Source organism: Dysidea avara, chromosome 4 (assembly GCF_963678975.1).
Source record: "Dysidea avara chromosome 4, odDysAvar1.4, whole genome shotgun sequence".
NCBI lineage: Eukaryota > Metazoa > Porifera > Demospongiae > Dictyoceratida > Dysideidae > Dysidea > Dysidea avara.
This window is the reverse complement of record NC_089275.1, coordinates 22,893,868-22,916,245: the sequence shown is the minus strand read 5'-3', so window position 1 is coordinate 22,916,245 and position 22,378 is coordinate 22,893,868. Positions and strand designations below refer to the sequence as shown.

At 37.6% G+C, this 22,378-nt stretch overlaps 1 protein-coding gene across 3 annotated transcripts in view; it reads left to right on the top strand.

Moving 5' to 3' along the window:
* The window catches only part of LOC136254377 (vinculin-like), a 23,875-nt gene extending 1,497 nt beyond the window's left edge, over positions 1 to 22,378 (top strand). The window contains exons 1-21 of one of the 3 annotated variants that reach the window (XM_066047065.1): positions 430 to 550; positions 1,043 to 1,370; positions 1,440 to 1,653; positions 2,136 to 2,356; positions 2,684 to 2,770; positions 14,885 to 15,042; positions 15,543 to 15,635; positions 15,690 to 15,759; positions 15,890 to 16,041; positions 16,170 to 16,235; positions 16,332 to 16,443; positions 16,550 to 16,608; positions 16,815 to 16,950; positions 17,482 to 17,573; positions 18,091 to 18,175; positions 19,410 to 19,516; positions 20,469 to 20,584; positions 20,753 to 20,885; positions 20,942 to 21,032; positions 21,934 to 22,007; positions 22,161 to 22,378. In XM_066047065.1, the coding sequence (XP_065903137.1) occupies positions 1,463 to 1,653; positions 2,136 to 2,356; positions 2,684 to 2,770; positions 14,885 to 15,042; positions 15,543 to 15,635; positions 15,690 to 15,759; positions 15,890 to 16,041; positions 16,170 to 16,235; positions 16,332 to 16,443; positions 16,550 to 16,608; positions 16,815 to 16,950; positions 17,482 to 17,573; positions 18,091 to 18,175; positions 19,410 to 19,516; positions 20,469 to 20,584; positions 20,753 to 20,885; positions 20,942 to 21,032; positions 21,934 to 22,007; positions 22,161 to 22,247 (2,130 nt within the window). In that variant the 5' untranslated portion in view covers positions 430 to 550; positions 1,043 to 1,370; positions 1,440 to 1,462 and the 3' untranslated portion in view covers positions 22,248 to 22,378. Of the gene's footprint in view, positions 1 to 378; positions 551 to 1,042; positions 1,371 to 1,439; positions 1,654 to 2,135; positions 2,357 to 2,683; positions 2,771 to 14,884; positions 15,043 to 15,542; positions 15,636 to 15,689; positions 15,760 to 15,889; positions 16,042 to 16,169; positions 16,236 to 16,331; positions 16,444 to 16,549; positions 16,609 to 16,814; positions 16,951 to 17,481; positions 17,574 to 18,090; positions 18,176 to 19,409; positions 19,517 to 19,971; positions 20,412 to 20,468; positions 20,585 to 20,752; positions 20,886 to 20,941; positions 21,033 to 21,933; positions 22,008 to 22,160 lie in introns of those variants that run through there. The other 2 variants (XM_066047064.1, XM_066047066.1) reach the window with 2 other exon arrangements.

Below are 22,378 nucleotides of genomic sequence, written 5' to 3'. Positions count from 1 at the left end.
GGTATCCTGGTACTGCTGCTTGACATTTCTGTTGTATGAGGTTGTGTGATATTAAGAGTATTCATGATTGTGGCTTAGCACATGAATATTGTAGTATGGTAGGACCCTAATGACTGGTATGTATGTAACAGATTAGCTAACATATTTGGGGGTTACTATATACATAGTGTTAATGTATGCTGTGCATGCATGTGTGTAGATAGTACACACACACACACACGCACACACACACACGCACACACACACACGCACACACACACGCACACACACACGCAAGCATGCAGAACAGACACACAGATACACACACTCACACAGATGGACAGACGTATACGTACACTACTATATGCTACTGTGTGTAAGATACTGATTGCTCACTAGGTTGGTAAGAGTATGTTACAGAGCAGCAAGGATGAAATTCTCAAGAAAGAGATGCCTCCAGCTATAGACAGAGTGGAGGGTGCTGCTACAGATCTGTCTGAGTCAGGGAAGGGCCTCAAGCTTTCTCCGGAGAGTACTGAACATCAGAAACTATTGTTAAATGGCGCCAGAGGTTAGTGAGATAGCTAATACTGGTAATTGCACTTTATGCTTGATGTGACAAAACAAGTTGATGCTATGCTACCTCTAAAAGCCTGTAAATACTACCCCTTGAATAAATCAACTCCTTATAAATTAATGCACATAACATGCTATTAGTTATTGTAACTTTGTTTTGTAACAATACAGCTGCAATACATGCGCCGCATTAATATTAAACATATTTCGTAATTTATCAGTTTGTTGCTATGCATCGCTAAGGAAGCGTTACTCGAGCAAACCACTTTAAACCACAAATTACGCTCAAAAGTATCTTCTTAACTGTTTCATGTTTTCATGCACAAATTCTCTACACAAAGGCTCATGCATATGGCTGTACTTAATTTTCGTTCGCGTACAAAAGGGACATGCCCCCTTTCAACTTGAAAAGATACCTCATTCCTGATAGCTTACAAGCCTGTTACAGCATGTAGGCTAGCCCCTACTGAACTGTTTTACTTTTCAGTTACCGTCCACATCCCCTTCAAGTAAACATGATGAAAACAGAAAGTTAAGTTTTAATATAGTATGTAAGCAGCCTATATTTATTAAATGAATATTTGTTTTTTGTAGCTAAAAGCCTCTTTGCTCATGTGCTTGTATGTGGACAAACACGCATTCACACAGACACACAGTTTTTGCCATACCAATTTCAGGAAATCAGGCAAGTACCCACAGCCGGCCCGAAGGCCGTGGGTGCACGTCTGGTGTAAAAACATGATAGAAAATATATCATATGATGTATAGACGACAAAAGTGTTTGGTATTTGAGCAACATGTAAGTGGATATTGAGGTAAATATTAAATATGAGTTTAGCACAACATTACGCATGTACTGTATATATGTATTTTAACAAATTTAGGTTTGCTCAATGGTGTTGCTGACATGTTGGTGTCCTATGATGAATCTGAAGTCCGTAAGATCATCAAGAGTTGTCGAGGGGTGCAGGAATACCTGAAGGTTGCTGAGGTAGTACAAAGTATGGAAGACCTGGTGACATTCACAAAGAACCTCACCCCCGGTTGTGCTGCCATGACAAAGGCTGTAGAAGGACGAAGTGAAGATCTCACAAACAGGTAATATTAAAGGAATGTTCGGTATGGCACAAACTTCCAGGTTTTGTCATAGTTTATAAAACATGGTGATATGATCATGTACAAGTTGTGTATAAGGAATGTATCAAAGTTTATATACTGGACAGATGTGGTCATGGATCATACGTTTCAATAAAAAAAAATGGAAGCATCTGAGATTATTTTATTCGGTCACTGACTAGCAAGGTGTGAAGTACTGTCATACAGTATAATATTATCAAGAGTAAACAGTCTCCATTATTTACTCTTGGTATTATCCACAGTTGAATTGATGAGGTCATCGAGGTGTTTACTTGTGAGAGATGTACTCACAGCTGTTTCCAGCACCTAACACTGTTGTTAATTGTATCATGCCATAATTGTGAAGTTTGCTACAGCTAGGTTGGGTTGTTCAGAAGTGCATGCATCTATGCTCCAGCTAATTTGCACATTCACCTACTCAGTGCTTATTTACTTTCTGTCAGGGATCATGCTGCGATGCTTGATGAAGAGGTGGATAGCTTTAAGACACTGACAGCTCTCCTGTTATCCTCGATGAAGTCATTTGTCACTTTCAGGAAGCAGGGACAGAAAGGTGCTGATGAAGCTCAGGAGAATCGTAACTATTATGTACAAGCAATGGTGGACTCCATTGAGGAGATGATCAGAGTATTACAACTGTTGGAAGAGCACGAAGACTTGATTGGTCAGTTTTGTGATCTACACTTGTCACATTACAACATGTATTGCACACAGACACTTGTAGCTACTAGCTAGAAGGTGTACACAAGTCTGTATGTGTGTGTTACTACAGAGTTTTGTACCTACATATCTACGTATGTACATACAAACCCCTTACATGCACATGCATAGATGATATATACATGTGTAGCTGTGTATACATGTGGTGTTGCACACACACGTGCGTGCGTGCGTGCGTACATTCGTGTTCATATTACATGCATACATGCTCAATTATCATGTGGTGAATACACATGAGTACAGTTGAGTAGTTAGATGTGTCTGTGTATAGGTTCCCCTGCTGGTAGGGCACCTGGAGCACTGCCGGGATCATTTGAAGCTAAACTGCAACAGGCTATGAGGGCAGTGGCTGAATATGGTGAGGATATGTATGTGCATGCGAGCATGTGCGTGTTTGAAGCTATTTTGTAATATGTGACCGGATCTGCCAGAACTCCATATGTTAGTGCATTTTTCTAATTCCATTTTATTAAATTTTTGTTTATCCACATAGCCAAAGGAATGGCCAACTGAAGTTTCGGCTCTAGAAGCCAAGAGCTTTTGAAGTTACAGTGCTACAAACAGTGCTGGGAGTAACACGTTACATAAGTAACACATTACGTAATAATATTACTTTTGTGGTAACGAAGTAATATAACGAAATATGCTATAAAAACAGGTAATATAACTCAAGTTACTTTACTTGCAAATGTAGCACGTTACTTAAGTAATGAAGTTACTGTAATGAGTCTAGTATTACGTAATATTATTACTTTAAGTAACGAAGTTACTAATCTTGTTTTGAGTAACGCCTAGCCACTACAAAGTAACGAGGCCTACTGAATGAAGCTTATTCACCAGTTTCTTGCTTATAACCAAGATTTGCACATTGTCCAACAACGCAATCATGTAGGTGGTAGTTTCACACGTGACAGCTTAAGGCTGTGGACACAAAGTAATATAATATGTAATATTATTATAGTTACTTTATTATATGGGTAATATGTAACTGTAACTAAATAGTTCAGTTGTAAATAATATGTAATATATAACGAGTTACATTTTAAAAGTAACTGTCCAACACTGACTACAAAGTGGCAACAGCAGAAAAATTGATTCTACAGTGACGATATGGAAAATAAACTACAGGTGTTTAAATAGACAGTCATTACTTTCGAATGCAGTCCTATACCAAGTTTACCATCGGATTCTCCATTAACAGGCGAATACATTGCTTGGTAAGTTTGCCTTTATTCCTACATGCTGAGTGAAGGCAAAAACGTGAGGAAAAAATGATGACGAACCGCTCATCCAATGTAAAGAAAACTAATGCTCATATTGTCTCTCTCCTTAGGAGTACTGACACGAAACAAAGATTTTCGAACTCCTCTTGCATTGGGGATCACGATGCTACCATGGTTTTTGCTGTTATCACCTTCCTTCATCGTGAAACGAGCACTCAAAATTTTATGAAATTTTTTTCCGATTTTGTAAATATTTTACCCATTGCGTTTATTGCATTCTACTGTAAAATTAGACTTGCACTAACATGGGATTCTTGCAGATCCGGTCACATGGTGATACCCTTCTCTCATGAAATGTTGTGGTGTAAAAATTTGCGATGATATTTGGTAGACTTTAATAGATTAACCCAGCATTATGACTTGTCATTAGGACAGTGCACATGGTGTAACGGCTTGTTTGCGTGCCTCCTGTTACTTCAGTAGCACTTAGAAAATATAGTGTGGTTGTTGTAAAATAAAAATGGAGGACTGCATCTGCTGTTGCTGAGGTAGGTTTGGGGTTTTTCTTAAAGGAAAGTCAAAAGTTACGAAGTAACAGCCTGACTAAGCCTCCAGTGAAATAGAGGTTTCAAAATGTATTTAAAACCTATATGATACCAATAATATTTAATTGTGGTTCTCAGTTTACAGTATATCATTACATGTGTAGCTTATATGGAATGGCATGTTAACCAGTTTGTGTAGCTGAAGTCTTGTATGTGTTAGATGGTGTGAGCCTTGTAGGGATGGAAGTACTGTATGACCTTTACATACTGAGTGTGCATCAGTATTTGATCAATCCCTGTTTGGATTGACACTTAACATTCACTCAGTACAACTTGATAGTTACATATTACTGGAAGACTGGCTGCCCTCATTTCTTGATATTTACAGTGTATACCTACTGTTGGTTTGAGTTCCATTCGAACACTTCTGTCCATGCCGCGAATTATTCCATGTCAGTTTTTAAAGTGTGAAGTCACTGTCACACTACAATAGTAGTAGTACAGCTTAACTGAAGAAGTGTTTTAGCTTTACCTCACATGTAATGTAAAACTTGCAATGCGGACAGAACTATGCATATGGAAATAAAATCAACAGTATGTTGTATCTATATATCTACTTTAGATATGCTTCTCTCAGCATACACCCAGTGTTTTCTATTAAAGCAGTGAGTATGTGAGAAATGAAGGACCGTATTAAACATTTAAGATTTGCTCTGAACAAGTTCCTGAAGGCAGTGTGTGGTAACTGTACTGTTGGCTTCCTAAGATACCTTAAGGTCACATCATTAATATATCGTCATAAAATACAACCTATAATGTATAAAGCTGACTGAGTATCCTGTCATGTTGCTTACTCACCAGAGTTAGCTTGTTTCAATGCATTCCATGCTCAAATGAAGCACTTTGCTGTTTGGACTGGGAGATCATCATTTTGAGCTCACGCATGCTTCCATTTGTTCTCCACAGTGTATTAGAGACCTTGGTGCGTTCTATTATAAACCACACATCCACAAACATCAATACTACAGGTTTTTGCAATTGAATTCGTCGCCTTTGCAATTGAATTCGTCCCGTTTGCAATTGAATTCGTCCCATTTGCAATTGAATTCGTCGGTTTTGCAATTGAATTCGTCGGTTTTGCAGTTGAATTCGTCGGTTTTGCAATTGAATTCGTCGGTTTTGCAGTTGAATTAGTCGGTTTTGCAATAGAATTCGTCGCGTTTGCATTACAATTCGTCATAAACAAAACAGCTCCAAGAAACCAACCCATTCATTAAGAGATGAACTATTTATGCCTTGGAGAGTTACACTTGAGACACTAGAAGGTAATTGAAGAAGCTGATAGCTATCTGACAAGTTAATTAGCTTGCTCGCAAGTGACCACACCCATCGCGAATGGAGCAGTAGAGTTTGGAATGTTGCTGGAGAGGCCGTAGAGGAAGAATTATTGCCTTATAAAGAGTTGTTTACTACTGTTGTACTTGAACAAGTTCTTGTAGCAGCTGCTACATCATGTTTTCGTGTTTGCTCCAGCTGCCATTCTTGTTACTGATGAATTTAACTGCAAAACCAATGAATTCAATTGCAAAACCGACGAATTCAATTGCAAACGGGACGAATTCAATTGCAAAACCGACGAATTCAATTGCAAACGGGACGAATTCAATTGCAAAAGCGACGAACTCAATTGCAAACGGGATGAATTCAATTGCAAAGTCGTCGAATTCAATTGCAAAAACCTGTAACATGGTTTAGCACTGGTATAGAATTCCTTGGGACTCTTAAAGGAGAGTGTTTTGCATATTAGTGAGCAGGTATATGCTAGGGTAAATGAATTTGCATACGTATTTCCATCTGTGTTACTTCATAGTAGTTTACACATTCCAGATTATCTCCACCTGTTTTTAAAGCATAAAGTGCTGGCTTGCAAAACTGCCAAAGTTACAGTACTAGCCATGAGCCTTTTTCATAGCTGAAAGAAATAATGAAGATGTGCAAACTGTATCATACAGTACGCTAGTGCTGGATGGTAGGGATCATGGAGGTTTGGGCTTTCTTGCCTCAAAATATCTAGCATCACTTTTCCCTCACAACAGCTTAGCAGTATTGGTTAATCCCATAAATGTCTTCAGAGTGACCCCAAACCCTTCCTAAAAGTTTCTATGAAATTTTGAAGAAAGTTTATGTAGCTGAATGTTCTAATAACTGTCTGACTGCCTAATATCTTTAGCCAAGCATAATTCAACCAAAGATTCCGTTGCTACTGGATTGATTGCAGAAGCACTTCACTTACTGCTGTTTGTTTGCAATACTGTGCAGCAGGCAGAACGTATTGTTGAAAATGAATTGGAATGGTCCTTCACGTGACACTTCTTGGTAATTAATAGGTGGGGCACATATTCAATTGCTTGTCTGGCATCATTCTTTCCTTTGATGTGGTTCACCAGTAATGAATTATGTGATTGCAAGAGAAAGTAAACAAACAAGCGTTTTGAAATTAGAACCGAGTATATAGGAGGACAAAAAGGCTCTGTCATAGCGTGTATTACATAACTAAGGGAGTCTATGCATCTACTCCCACCACTGGCAGATGTGCATGAGATATTAATCCTGCCAGGCAGAGAAGCGATTCAGGAAAGTGTAACAGTGATACCTTTGTTTAACCCAGCTTTGTAAACAAACCGAACAAATCTTACTTCAGAGAAGCGTAATGAAGTGTGAACTTCGATAGCGTGAAGCACTGCAGGCAACAACTCTGTTCCATCTCAATTACGCACTTCTCTACCTCTATCTGTTATTCAAAAACATCCAAGAAATAAATTTACAGACCTACTTCAACCATGTACTGTTGATATACGGTCCCTTTAACAAGTGTTCTTGAGTGTTATTCACCACAAGACAAATGTAGATTAACCATCTCCCATGGGCTTGTAACTGGCTGCAGTGCAAGTGTTTCAAACTAAATCGAATCTAGCTATACATGGACACTTCTATCCCTTTATGACATCTCATGAGCACTAAAGTTTCTTTGTCTGATGCACAAATGCACTAAAATGTGTTATATCTACAAAACAAAACAAAATCTGACTAAATCACATGCACCAACCTATCCCACTAGTAGCAAGGGTTGATAATAGTCAAAGTGTATTTTACTATTTCAGTGGACCTTTAAATAAGGTCAGTGAACATTAGTACATATGTAAAATAAATTGCAAAGGTGACTACATGTATCTTATATAAAATGCAAAATGGAGGACTGCATCGGCTGTTGCTAAAGTAGGTCGGTTTTTTCTCCACGTGAAAATCAAAGTTACGAAGTAACAGCCTGACTAAGCCTCCAGTAATATAGAGGTTTCAAAATGTATTTAAAACCTATATGACACCAATAATATTTAATTGTGGTTCTCATAGTATATCCATACATCTGTGGCTTATATGGAATGGCATGTTTACCAGTTTGTGTAGCTGTGAAAACAAAGCCTAAGTCACAGTTTGATATTCTATATAGAGGCATGTCCACACGACAAAAATAATGCGAATTGAATCCGCATTGATTCGAATTATTCGCGTCCACACGGAATGCGCATTAGGGTGATTCGAATTGAAAGTGGATTACACGAATCCACCTCCACAGGTGGTTTGAATACAAATTGGCTGCGAATCAGGATTAGCTACGTCATAATAATGCAGCACGTGAGGGCTTGACACATTTGCGCGTGACCTTTGTAAACAACACAGGATAGAAATACAGAAGCGCTCGGTGTGATAAAAGCGCAGGGACGTATGGAAGCAGTGTTTCATCATCGTATCTAGCCCTTAGAGTTTGAAAGAACAACGGTCCCATACCCATCACGCACCATCAGCAGTTTTTCGTATTCTATTCGTAGAAATCCTTCTGGTACGTTATAAACAAAAGTATAAGCATTACTACAAGCTATTCCTTTCAGTCTATCGTTAAACTCACTGCTCTCTTGGTTGGTGCAAATGAGTGTTTTCTCAACCGTTTAATTATCCGTTTATCACACTAGTAAATTCAATAATGCGCATTACGCGATAATGCGTGTGGACACGTTCAATTCGGATTCAATACGCATTGCCTGAATGCGTTTTGCATCTCATTCCTAATTCGAATTCGTGTGGACATGCCTTATAATTCTGAAGGCGTGAATACTTTACCTGACTGGCTTTATAGCATTAACCATAAATCCTACACTACTTGCCTCATAGGAATAGCACATTGCTTTGCACCCTCTACGTGCCTAAAGATTGATCAAGGCTGTACTCTAGAAACTATATGTAAATAATGTTAACCCTTAAACCCGCATAGATTTAACTTTTGATACACAGCAACATTAATTAAATGGTGTAACTTGGCTCTTCACCTTAAAACTACATGTTGATTAAAGGTCTGTTCACTGGGCAACTTGGAGAAGTTTAAATTAGCACTGTAACTACAAAGGCTTACTTGTTATGAAGTGTTGAACGACAGCAACCTGCATTTCCATGATTTAATATTCTTGCCTTAAGTTGCCACATGCTTTATTTTGATTGTGGGTTTAATCACGTGGACAGTTTAACAGCAGGCTCAGGTTTCCAATATATCAACAGTGCAAGGACAAAAAGAATGTGGTTCCTTATATTCTTATTCATGTGTGTCTCCTACATGCAACACTAGTTACTCAGTTTCATGACCACTGGAATATTCATTACGATGCTGCTTTTAGAAGCACACATGTAAATCACCCCTGTAAATTTGGAGGATCAGGAAGGAGTTGAAAAAGTTGATACTGAACACTGTTGTCTGTTGAGTGCATAAAATGCCTGAAGCTAGCATGCAAAATACCACTAATGCCTTGAGATGATCAAGGAAGGCAACTCCCTGTTGGTTTAAATTGCTTGAGTATCAACAGTTAATTAATGGTTCAAGCAAAATGGTGATTCAAAGTTAAAGCGAGTGTGCAACATGTGTGTCCTTTACATCTGAAAGGCAAAATGGAGGACTGCATCTGCTGTTGCTGAGGTAGGTTTAGCTTTTTCTCGGACGAAAATTCAAGGTTACGAAGTAACAGCCTGACAGCCTCCAGTAAAATAGAGGTTTCAGAATGTATTTAATACCTATATGAGACCAATAATATTTAATTGTGGTTCTCAGTTTACAGTATATCCATTACATGTGTAGCTTATATGGAATGGCATGTTAACAAGTTTGTATAGCTGTAAAAAACAAACATTATCTAGTCCACAAATATGGCACAGTTTGATAGCTGTGTGTATTGTATAATTCTGAAGGTGTGAATGCTTTACCTGACTGGCCTTATGGCATTGACCATAAAACCTACACTACTTGCCTCACAGGAATAGCAAATTGCTTTGTACCCTCTGCACGCATAAAAATTAATCAAGACTGTGCTCTAGAAACCACATGTAGAGAATGTTAATCCTTAAACCCACATAGATTTAACTTGTGGGTAATGTGCATTTACACCAAATGGCGTTACTTGGCTCTTCAGCTTAAAACTATCCATTGATTGAAAGTCTGTTCACTGGGAAACTTGGAGAAGATTAAATGAACACTGTTGGATAATTTACTGTTGTACTCCACATTGTCAACAGTACACTCTGTACTTGCCACTCTGTCAATCCTGCTCGGATTGATGCTCAAAACAAAGCACCTGTCAACTATTTTTACTATCAGGTTGTACCTCATTTCTTTATAGTATATTGTTTTTTGGTGTTCATAGAGCATATTTAAATATTTACCCTATTGCCACCCAACACCTTGTTTGAAATACAAGTGTAACAAGTTTCTGAGAATAGTATAAATACTTTTACCAATGAAAACTGTCTTCATAGATACATCATTAATAAATTGTGAAAACCAAATTTATATCCTAATCGTCATTCACCATTTTCCGGTTAAAGAGCAATTTGCTGTTTGTATACACTGTAATTCATACTCGTTTCAGTGTAAATTGGTTGATGAGACCATATAACAATGGCAGTTTTTGCTTTTTGTGATAAAATGTTCGTGGTGTATGTATTAGTGGAAATTCAGGGGGAAAGACGTGCTGAAATGTGGACACTACAGCTGTTTGCAAGTCCCATCTTGTTGGTGTGCATATGATATGTATTGCTCAAACACAACTTTGTCTGAATACTCGTGAGCGAAACAGATGCCGCACCCTTTTATTAGCAAGTTTTTAATTGCTCACACTCTCGCAAGACTATGTTGCATTTGAGCAGTACTGTACATTATGATCCCTAAAAACAGGCTCACTTATAAGGACGCTTCAGCATGGTTCCCATGCTGTAAGAGGCTAAAAATTAATATATGTGACCAGCTGTAGCTAAGTAAATCACTTTGAAAAGTTTACTTTGCTATTGAAACAAACTGAGCAAAAATATGTGTGCCATGTATAAATTTTTAATTGCTTTGGTATGCAGTGAAACGAAGCTCAAATCAACAAAACCTATACGCCATCAGATTTGCCTTTTCATTGAAAACGCCTTTTATTGGAGAGTAAGAAAATCTTTGTTTTGTGCTTGACATGTGAACTATGAATGCTTATTTACAAATAAAATTTATCGTCATCATTTCTTTGTTGGAGTGGCCTTCTTCTTTGTCCACATGGAGAAGTGCAGGGACTTGCCTGTCTGGTCAACAGATTGAGCCCGATCTCACCTTCATAACTTGAGTTATGATTAGTTTCTTGCTGTTCCAACTGTCCAATGCTATATCTCCAAGACTATTATTCATCATAAAAGACTGAGACTTCGGCTATCCACTCCTTTGTTACTATAGATACAGAGAAGCAATAAAATGGAATTTGAGGAATGTGCAAAACCGACTGGTTTTTATTCAGCTGGTTGCATAATTATTTTGCAAAATGGAGGACTGCATCTGCCGTTGCTATTGTTTGCAATTTGTAGGTTCCCTGACGAAAGCTCAAAGTTACGAAGTAACAGCATGACTAAGCCTCCATACATGTAGTGGTTTACAAATGTATTTAAAACCTGTTTGTTGCCAGTAATATTCAATTGTGGTTTTGCAATGTACTCTGTTTACAGTACATTAATCCTTGTATGGAATGGTATGTAAACCATTTTTATGATCTAACATTTCAGTTTTAAAAGTAGGTACAGTATATGGATCCAAGGGTTCTCAATCATGGTGTTGTGTGTGTGTTGTGTGTGCTACCATCCATGCATGTATTAGCATAAAAACATATCCTGTGTGTACAGTTACACCAAGAGTTTGTAATGTTAAGGCTTATTAACGACAAAGATGGTATGTTTATTTAGCCAGGTAAGCTTTCCTCTTATACTCTTTTCACCACACTTTTCAATTAATACCGTAGAGGGTTTAAGAGTCATAGAAAAAAACAAAATAGAGGACTGCATCTGCTGTCGCTAAAGTCTGTGGTTTATCTCAGGATGCCTGACTAAGCCTCCAGTAATATAGAGGTTTCAAAATACCTATATGACACCAGTAATATGTAACTGTGGTTCTCAAAGTATCGGTTTACATGTCATTCCACATGGGATTGTATGGTGACCACAATAATGATTTGTAAGAGCTGTCACTTGAGTATTACAACTTGGTTGGCATACGTTTTACATAACAAGTAAAATAGCCGTACTGCTTTACACACACACAGATTGATTCATAGCTGACAGACACTGTACAAATTGATTTTTCTGTTGCTGCTACTTTGTAACTCCAAACGTTATTGGTATATGAGGCTGAAACTTTGACAGAGCATGCATTTGGCTAAGTAGATGATAAAAATTTAATAAACAGGAATTCGAAAAATACGCGATTGTGTTGATTTTTGCAGATCTGGTCACATTGGTGACTGCTTGTGTTTGCATAATTGAAGTCTACATCTACTGTTGCTTTTAATTTTTTTTAATATCTGAGGATTTTATTACCAGTCCTGCCAACTAATACTATGTGCACACCTTACAGTGAGATTTGTGGCCTCCTCTAAGGTTACAGTCAGAAGACTCTAACTGAACGGTCACTTGTAAAGTTGGATTACTTACTGTGTACGCATGTGTGTAGTGTTTCAACTTACTTGGTGCTACTTGTAGCCTTACTTATGTGACATGTCACAATGTACAACTTTTACTAGCCACAACGATGGTATGCACAATAAAGCTTGGACACATGCAGACGTTCCTGGCAAGTAAAGTGTTTCTCAAGTACCAATTTTACTAATCAGTTACCAAATCATTGATGAATGTCCAAGTTTACTTTCAGTGTTTCTTTCTGCCCTAATTCCTATGTACTTTTCTACCGTGTAATATTTTGTACCTTAAGCATGTTTGTTTAGAGGGAAGGGATTAGAAGTGGGACTATAGATTTTGTCATATCTACTAAAGCTGAAGTTGTTAAGGTTACGGAATAGTTTTAAATGCGTGGGCAGAACAAATTACAAAACCTGCTTTAAACCAAGCAGGGATAAATAATTTCAACAACTGTGTAGTGTTAGCAATACAACTAATTGTGCTTGTTAGTTTTTACCACAGAACAATGACTGTTTTTGGGTGTGTGGTCCACAATAGAGCGATGTTTTATAAAAACGGGCTGCCAAAAACCAGACTAACAGATTACTGAATCCTTATAATTTCAACACAAGTGACTAAACAACTAAAATATCTAGGTCCTGTGGAAGCAATTTTTAAAGTTACTGATTGTATAGACGTTTTGTTGAACTTTTAGTAGTTTTTTCGAGTGAAACAAGCTCTTTGAAGGCTTGTATCTGAGTCACTGGGAAGAAACACGCCAAAAACGCTTCCACAGAACCTAATAAATTTAATACACAGTATCACTATGCCCCAGAAATTCCAATAGAGCCTACAGCTTTTGCTTTTGCTGTATTTGGCGGTGGAAAACATGGTAGTGGCAGCTGGAGCTGAGCGATGTATGGGCTGGCTTACTTGTGTTACTACAACAAATTGTAGTGTTCCACCTGCCTCAAACTACACTGTAGCTACATAAAAACATTAAATATGAAGGGCTTCACCTTCATTTAAAACTTTTCACGCTGCTAGACTGGTTTTATGGGCTTCTCAAAAAGTATTGATAGGTATTCAAAATTTTGAATGATTGCCCGTGACTATACCGTAACCTTAATATTGTGTGACCGTCTCAGCAAAACCCAACTTGTTTGCACAACTTCCGATTTTTTTTCTCAGCATTATCTGCAGTGTCCAAGGAATGGATCACTGAAGTTTCAGTTTCAGCCTTCTGTGGGGAATAGTTTTGGAATTATAGTACTAGAAAATAGAAAGAGAAAGACAATCGATTTGTACAGCAACTATACGTACAGGTGCTGTACATTCACAGCCATAACTTCCGTTAGCATTAGTCTACAACATCGCAATTTAGCTTAAATGTTCACCATGGGTTGGCAAATCATTCAAGGTATAGTGTTCACCCTGTAGTCACTTATGCATATGGTTGTGAAGGCGGTTTAGTTGAAGAAATGATGATGGTCTTGTTTACATTTACTGCATCGTAAACAAACTCATGTGACATGCATACCATTAGGGCTACAGAAACGAAACAAAGATCTTTTTCCATGGGCAGGCGAGTATGTTTTAATTGATTTGAGTGTTTCTTCTCTGAGTAATGGCCCGATAAAAACTTGCATATTTTTTCTTTGTAGCATGCATAATTTTACGATTTAAAAAAATCTTAATATGCATGCTTGTGCGAACAAGTCAGATTTTCGCTGAGACAGTCACATATGTGTTGTGTACATTTTACATTGTGAAAAAAATGTCCCCTGAAAAACACATATAAAAGTATTTCAAATGTATACATCAACAAAATGGAGGACTGCATACAAATTTTGTTGATTCAAACCCAAATTGAAAGACAGAACGAAGGAACAGCATGACTAAACCTCCACTCTTATAGTGGTTTGAAAGTGTATTTGAAACCTGTTGTGTGAACAGTAGGTGGTTTCTAATTCAGCCATGAAATAACTTGGTATGGTTTCAACAATTAACCACTTGAGGTTTCTCTTGCCACAGGCATCATTTTGTGTAAACCAAGGTCTAAATTTTAATTTGGATTAAGGCACTTGTTTGTAAATTGACGTTTTGGTTGGTACCTCCAGTGTTGGGCAAGTTATTTTGTAAAAGTAACTAGTTACATATTACATATTACTTGCAACTGAACTATTTAGTTACAGTTACATATTACCCATAAAATAAAGTAACTGTAATAATATTACATATTATATTACTTTGTGTCCACAGCCTTAAGCTGTCACGTGTGAAACTACCACCTTATCACGTGACATGATTGCGCTGTTGGACAATATGCAAATTTTGGTTATAAGTAAGAAGCTGGTGAATAAGCTTCATTCAGTAGGCCTCGTTACTTCGCTGTGGCTAGGTATTACTCAGAGGATAACTAACGAGATTAGTAACTTCGTTACTTGTAGTAATAATATTACGTAATATTAGATTTGTTACAGTAACTATATTACTTAGGTAACGCGTTACATTTGTAAGTAAAGTAGCTTGCGTTATATTACCTGTTTTTATAGCGTATTTCGTTATATTACTTTGTTACCACAAAAGTAATAATATTACGTAACGCGTTACATAAGTAGCGCGTTACTCCCAACACTGGGTACCTCAGTGTTATACAGGCTCCACTGTACTAGTACTGTTTCTCTATACTAGGGAGGACACCAGAAGGCAACAAGGCTAGTATAATAGCCATCACTAATTTGGTGGAGGAGGCCAGGTCACTAGCTAAGAGTCTCAACCCGAAGGATCGGACAGAGATTGAGAAATTGTGTGATGAAATTGACAAGTTGAAAAATGAATTAGCAAATGAGGTAAACTATAATGATTTTTGAAATGTTGTTGGTGCTTGTTTCTGTGTAAACCGGTGTATCATGTGATACTATCATGATGTATCTTATACAAGTATAAGCAATTTTAAACTAGAATAGGGACAACATAGTACCATGATAAAAAGTACTGAAACAAGCTGGATTGGAGCGGTATGTAATGTCCAATTGCTGTGAACAAAAAGAAGCAAATATCCCTACTGTGCATTTCATCTCCACAGCACAGTAGGGATATTTGCTTCTTATTGCTTTACAGCAATTGGACATTACATACTCATGGTACTACATTGTCTACATTGATACCAATATAAAGTTAGTATGGTGTTTGCGTGGATAGTTAGCTAGAGGGGATGTTTTTATGGTGATGTAACTGATATTGTACAGAGAAGTCATTGTAAATATGTCACTTTTAGTTGTGTTGTACTGTCTCTTGTAAGCAAACAGCTATTGAGTATGTGACATATACAGTATATTTTCATACACAGACTGATGATATGAGGAGGGAGGCACTGAAGATCGAACTGAGTGAAAAACTCAATGAGCTGGAGCACAAGATGAGGAAGGCGATGGCCTGGAAGGTATGCATGTTTGGTACAAATGAAGTATTGTTATGATCTGTCTTGTGTGTTCAGGTTGCCGAAGACTTCAAGACACCACTGGGTCCACTGAATGCATTAACTGATGCTGCTAGTAAACCATTAGGTGTGTGTGTGACTGTGTCTCTGTGTGTCTGTGTAGTGTAGTGTGCACTTGTGTAATGATGTCTTTTACTATGTAGTCAGTATGGTTCAGATGTTTATACATTGTAGTAAGCTGATTCTTGTACCTGTAGATGCTCCTAATAGGGAGCAGAACTACTCCAAGTGTGTGTCAGACTTTAAACAACATGCTGCCAACATGACCACAACAGCAACAGCTGTGGCCAAGTCTGGTGTGATCAGTGATAAGAGACAACTGGAGGCCATCACTCGTACTGTGAATAAAGTATGTGTATGTATTCAGTAGTATATGTGGTTTATGTGTACGTGTGTGTGCAGCGCATGAATACGGCTACTGTAGCACACATGTCACTCATTGTGAATTGTTGCGTACATATACTGTGTTTGTTGCAGGTTAAAAATCAGGCACCGCAAGTTGTCTTAGCTTCCAGAATGTTGTTTGAAAACCCTGATAGTGAGGTATGTAATGTACACAGTGTACTATGTACATTATGTGTGTGTTTGAGCGTGAGAGAATATTTAGTTCTTTAAATGTTGTCTGTTACACAATCCTAGGAAGCTAAAAAACATTATGATACAGTTAAGGAGGAATACGAGAAACAAGTGAAGAAGTTAACCAAACTGATGGATGAAACTGCAGACACTGTAGAGTTCCTAGCAGCATCAGGTACAGTGGACTATCTACACAGTATAATACTGTACAGATGTGTTGTGGTATAAGCTACCAAGATTGCGTGATATTTAAATTGTTAAGTGGTGTGTGTCTCATTCAGAGGATCTTATTAGAGCTGAGCTAGACCAGTCACAAGTTGTAGTGAGGAGTGATCCACAAGTTAGTGTGTAATTGTTGACTGTACATTTTGTTGGTATAGTGGAACCTTCACTAACTGAAATGCTTTACTTTTGTAAAATTCCACGCAGTCTCAAATACTTACAGTAGACCTAACTAAACACAATTTGGACATTTGATAACTGAGTTTCCACTGTAGTTGTTACTTTAGTATTGGTCCTTTTTAATGTGTACTTACTTGTTTGCAGGCTGCCTTTCAACATGTTGCAAATGCTGCACATCTTTCTAATCGTGTTGTTGCCTTCACACAAGTTGAGGTGGAAAATAATGAAGATGAGGAAGATAAGAAGGCACTACTGGAGAGCAAAGAACAAGTCACTGTTGGTAAGGAATTGTACCGTGACTGTTGTAATGAAATGGCTGGATGTATTCTAGGGGAAATTGCTCATTATCCAAACGTCCCAAATTATTTGAGTACCAAAAGCGGCTATTCAATTAGAGTATTTTGTCTCTAGCGTGTGTTTCTTTGAATCAATAGGCATAACATGTATCCAAACAAATTCACTTATCTGAACACTTTTGTCTGACTCTAGAAACAAAGGTGTTTAGATAACACTGCATGGCAATTCATCCATTTATCTGTTTGATTTAACATTTATATACTTAAACCATTATCCTGTGTGATGGATACACTAGATATTTGCTAGATGTTTAATCTAACAAAAAAGTGTACAAACATTTTGCACACTTTTTCAATGGGTGTGTGTTCTATTAGAGTAAAATTACTATGGTCAGTGTATTAAAATGGTTACATATTATATGACAACATTTAATATGTGTGGAAAAGAAATTCACATTACAACATGTGTGTAATTCAGGATATGGTGATCTATATCTTTACTATTATCTCAATAGCTATTGCTCCGATGATACAATCTGCTAGAGCAGCCATCACTAATACTGGAAATGAACAAGCACAAGTGGAATTCTCCCAGAAATCCGACAATGTAAGTATTGCATGTTCTATTACAGTGTTATCATTGTTGTCCCTCACTACGTACTGTGTATACTTTTAGTGGCTCACTGTGGTTGTATGAGCCACTAGTTAACTTATTTTATCACATTAGATTTTTAGATTAATGATATACAGATTAACTGATTGTGCAACAACTTACAGGCAGTGAACAACTTCATTATGCTTAACTGGCGAACCTCAGGATTAGACCTTTGGTTAGGGTTGGGTTCAGCCTTGGTGTCTTCTACACCGGGCATGGTGCATTCAACATCCTTCTTGACTTGCAGCTATAGAGTGAAAAAGAAGAGACGTTGGGCAGCGGCAGCTGAATGGTGGACTAGTTGTGGTCCTGGGTCAGGGGTCTGGCTAGTTTTTATTTTATTTATTTAAAAAATCATTTCTACGTGTTTTGTCAGATTTTGGCCAATTATTGCCAATGGCCTTAATTTACAACTACTGCTTAACTGCTGTACATCTAATCTAATACCATCTACTGTTCTTTTTCACAGTTGGTATCAGCAGTACATAATGTTAAGGAACTAGTGGAGAGGCAACGACGACCACCAACTCCTCCCCCACCACCAGAAGAAGAAGGTAACTGTATTGTTGTAACTATAGTGTGTATGTCCTCACAGATCTAAGAGTGGCAATAATGACTGTTCAATTAGAGTATTTTCCAATGTGTATTGTACTAGAGTAACTGAACACTATATATAATGAATGATGCTCTAACGTGATTTGATGAAAGTTTGAGGACAGGATCCACTGTGATCAGCTGTACATTTTATAGTTATAACATGGGCACGAGTGATTTGCCCGATATGTATGCCCAAAGCCCGAAGGCTGCAGGTATACATATCAGGCAAATCACGAGTGCCCATGTTACAGCTAATATATAACACTTCTGTTTCAGGCTGATAGCCTTGATGCCAATACAAGTGTAACCACTGTATTCGTTTTATGTGCATGCCTGAAAGATTCGATTATGGTTTGGCAGCAAGTAACGTTGTAGCTATGATCATTATAATAAACGGATGAGTCCTACGGATATCACGGAAAAGTCAAGTAGGCAAGTGTTTTAATGCTTTAACGTTATGTAAAGACTAATCACAACGTATACTAAAGTGGGTAAGCTTCGTTATAGAGTGGTTAACTTGTGTTGTCCGTAATGTGGGCGTGTCCGCATTCAGTAACATGCCAAAACAATTGTGAATGTACTGTAAGACTAGTTCTCACCTTTAAGTAACATTTTCCAACTTGTAGAACTGCAAGGATACTGAAATGCCTTCATTTGAGTGCTTCTTGTGGCAACACTTCAGTTTGTGATAATCATCACGTGAGCATTAATTTATTCCCACAATTGATTTCGGTCTAAGCTTATATAAAACAAACAGAGGGGAGCACCACAACCTCATCCACATCAAAGCCATGCTTGCTTTGATGAAAGTGGCTTACTCTTTTAGAAGTGCAACCACTTTCTTGGGATACATTTCGAGTGTACATTTTGATGTTTCCCTGTAAAGAGGTATACATGGCAAATGTATCCTCTGGAATTCCTTTGATCTGAGGTGTCAAATTGTTACATATACAGTATGTGTGCGTACTATGTTTTTGTTAGTACTGTATATGTGTAGACGATATTGCAGTAAATGTGGCCTGCCTGACATTCATTCAGTTTCTTAATTTATCTGCATGGTGGGGATTGGTTTCATCAAACATACTGTCATCTTCTACTGATATCAGTGTGGTACCAATGTAGCTACTTGTCTTCAAATATCCTAACAACATCATGGTACTTTATTACTGATGATGTGTTAACGTCCTCTAGCTCCTCCAAGACCTCCCTCACCACAAGAAGCTGTTCCTGCCAGACCACCCTCACCTGATGACATCATGGAAATAGCTCCAACTTTAGAAAGTGCCAACCCCATTGGAGTGAGTCATGAATTGAGCTCTTAATTGTAATTTGTATTAAGGATCTGTGTTATGTACATTTCTTGTATGTTCTATTAGAGTAGTTGGATTGATGTATTGGATTGATGTATTGGGTTCCCTTTTTGTACAAACCCTTTAAGGACCACAGTAATTTATACAGTGCCTACCCTGAAAACCCGCAAGTTTTATGAAATTTGCGCATTCTATTAATTAGCAAGTTTGTAGCATCACCAAAACCGCTGGAAATAGTAAGGGCTTATACAAACTGTAGTACAGATTTGCCTATCAATAATAAGCAGAACTATCTAAGTTATAAGTGTGTAGAAGTTACCATTTTCAACTAACAAAGCGATTTGTTAACACCGGTGATGATCTGTCTTCTTTGCGATGCGATCTATTGCAAGCCATCGATTTTACTCCTTTTAAAGAATTCCATCACGTGATTATATCATTAGATGCATCTCTAAATGAAGAAGTTTATTTTAGCTCAATACCAGCAACAAGGCGAAAGTTATGGATGGATTTGTACAAGTTTAGTTTTATTGTTGTGTAAATATAATATACTTAAAATTAGAAGGTTAGTTCTTTCTACATAGTTTCACGTAATATATTGGCATTGTATATCAAAAGAGTTGCATATTAATGGCGAATATAATTTCAAGCTCATAGCTTTAATTACTATTGAGTTACAGCCTTTTGTTTACATCCTATACACTTGGACGTAATATTACGGCAGCGGTCCTTACATCATTGTTGTTACCATGTATGTTGGGAAATAGTGTCTATACAGCCAGTAAAGGATATTTTTACAGTATCTGTTAATCTAATTTTTTTACAAATATCCTCTGATTGTTCTGTTAAACACAGCGTATCAACAGTGCATATAATATTTTAGCATGATTTAATGGTTTACTGTTTACTATACTGTTAGTGGTGATATCGTTCTTGCTAGTTTGCAGCTTATCAACTTCATCAAGATGCTAAGAACTGGGAGGAGAAGGATAATGATATGGTGTCTGCTGCCAAGAGGATGGCTAGGTTGATGATGCAGATGGCTAAGTTCACAAGGTCTGTGTGTGTGTGTGTGTGTAGTTTAACTTATCATATTCTTTCAAGCTTGACTAATGCTATGGTACAATTGAGCATGTGCTTGCTAATGCTAAACATGCTACAGTTTTGTATGTGCATATGATTGGAATAAACTTCCAATTAAATCACACTAATGTATTAATACAGAGGTGAAGAAGGTGGTGTCCATTCAAAGAAGGAGTTGATCATGACTGCAAGAATGATTGTTAAGGAGAGTGAAGCAGTCACTAAAATGGCCAAGAAAGTTGCAGCAGTATGTACTGACAAGAGGATGAAAACAGTGAGTCATTATTTAGTGTATTTGTTACTGTGTCTTCAACAACCACACGTGTACAGGCTCTACTTCAAATAGTGGACAAGTTACCTACAATTGGCACACAGTTGAAAATTATTGCATCTGTGAAAGCTACTACTCAAGGAGGAGATGGTTAGTGATTGTAGTATGTGTATGTGTGTATGAAACCTCCTGCTTTTTGTATAACTTCCTTTTGGAAAAGTGCATACTCAAGTTAACATGATGTAAAATGATGAAGTAGTCTAGCCCAGGCTGAACTGTATCTTATTAGTTTTATTATTTTTATTTGATAGACTCCACTTTGTAGGTTGCATCCAAATTGATCCTTGTAGTACATATGTAACAAGTAGTCCTTTCTGTGTATCCCATACAGTGGGGTCTAAGTATGATACAGGGGCGGATCCAGGACCTGGCAAGGGGAGGGGCACAAACAGGCAAGTTGTAGGTGGTTAGGAGAGCCAGATCCTGTTGTTAGTTGCTGTATTTTGAAGCAGCAAATAATACACCTCTTAGTAGTATCTCATTGTTGATTTTTACCATTTAGGCCTTTGCAGATAGTTGTGAAGTCTTTAAAGCAGTTTAAAAGGCTCTGAATGTCTTAAACAACAGCAACACGATAATTATTTTTAGAGGCGCTTAGTATGCACGAAGGTGCTGGGTGACAATTTCATAGCTAGTTTGACTTTGGTTTGCTTTAGTTTCAGGTGAATTTGTAATAAATGCTAGTAAAATGTGCATATTTTCATGAGTTTTATAAGCTGATCTTGTCCTGGCATAAGGTTTGTGTTTTAATCAGAAGTATGGCTCCTCCACAAGGTGGGGCATTTGCCCCAAATGCCCCATCCTGGATCCGCCATTGTGATGCAGGTGACATTGGTACTCTGAATCTGGAATTCAGATGAAAGACTCTATAATATGATGTGCCGTGTAATCATATATACACACATACCTTTTTGTGTGCCATGTTTTGTTGGCATATGCTAGTATTATTTTGAGATCAACCAGTTATGTATGCCATATCATTTAATTTTAGATGAAGCTGCAGATAAAGAAGCTAGTGAAATGTTAACTGGCAATGCACAAAATTTAATGCAAGCTGTATCAGAGGTATGTGTTTGTGCGTGCGTGCGTGTGTGTGTGTGTTTGCGTACGTGCGTGTGTTGTTTGTGTGGGTGTGCCTGTAATAGCATCATACATCAGAGTTTACATTATTCATTAACAGTTTGTTCTTTCTAATAATCACTTCTTCAATTTTTGCAGGTTCTGTTTTCTACTGAGGCAGCCACAATCAGAGTTAGTCCAGAGAACAGAACAGCACTAGGCTTGAAATGGGTCAAGACTTACTAATCACTGACAGTATATCAGATTAAATCTTCTATCAATCCAATTATTTTGTAGACTTGATATATTCTGTACATCTTATGTACATTCGTATAGATGTAGTGTATAATTAATTCTAGAAAAATTATAGTTGTCAA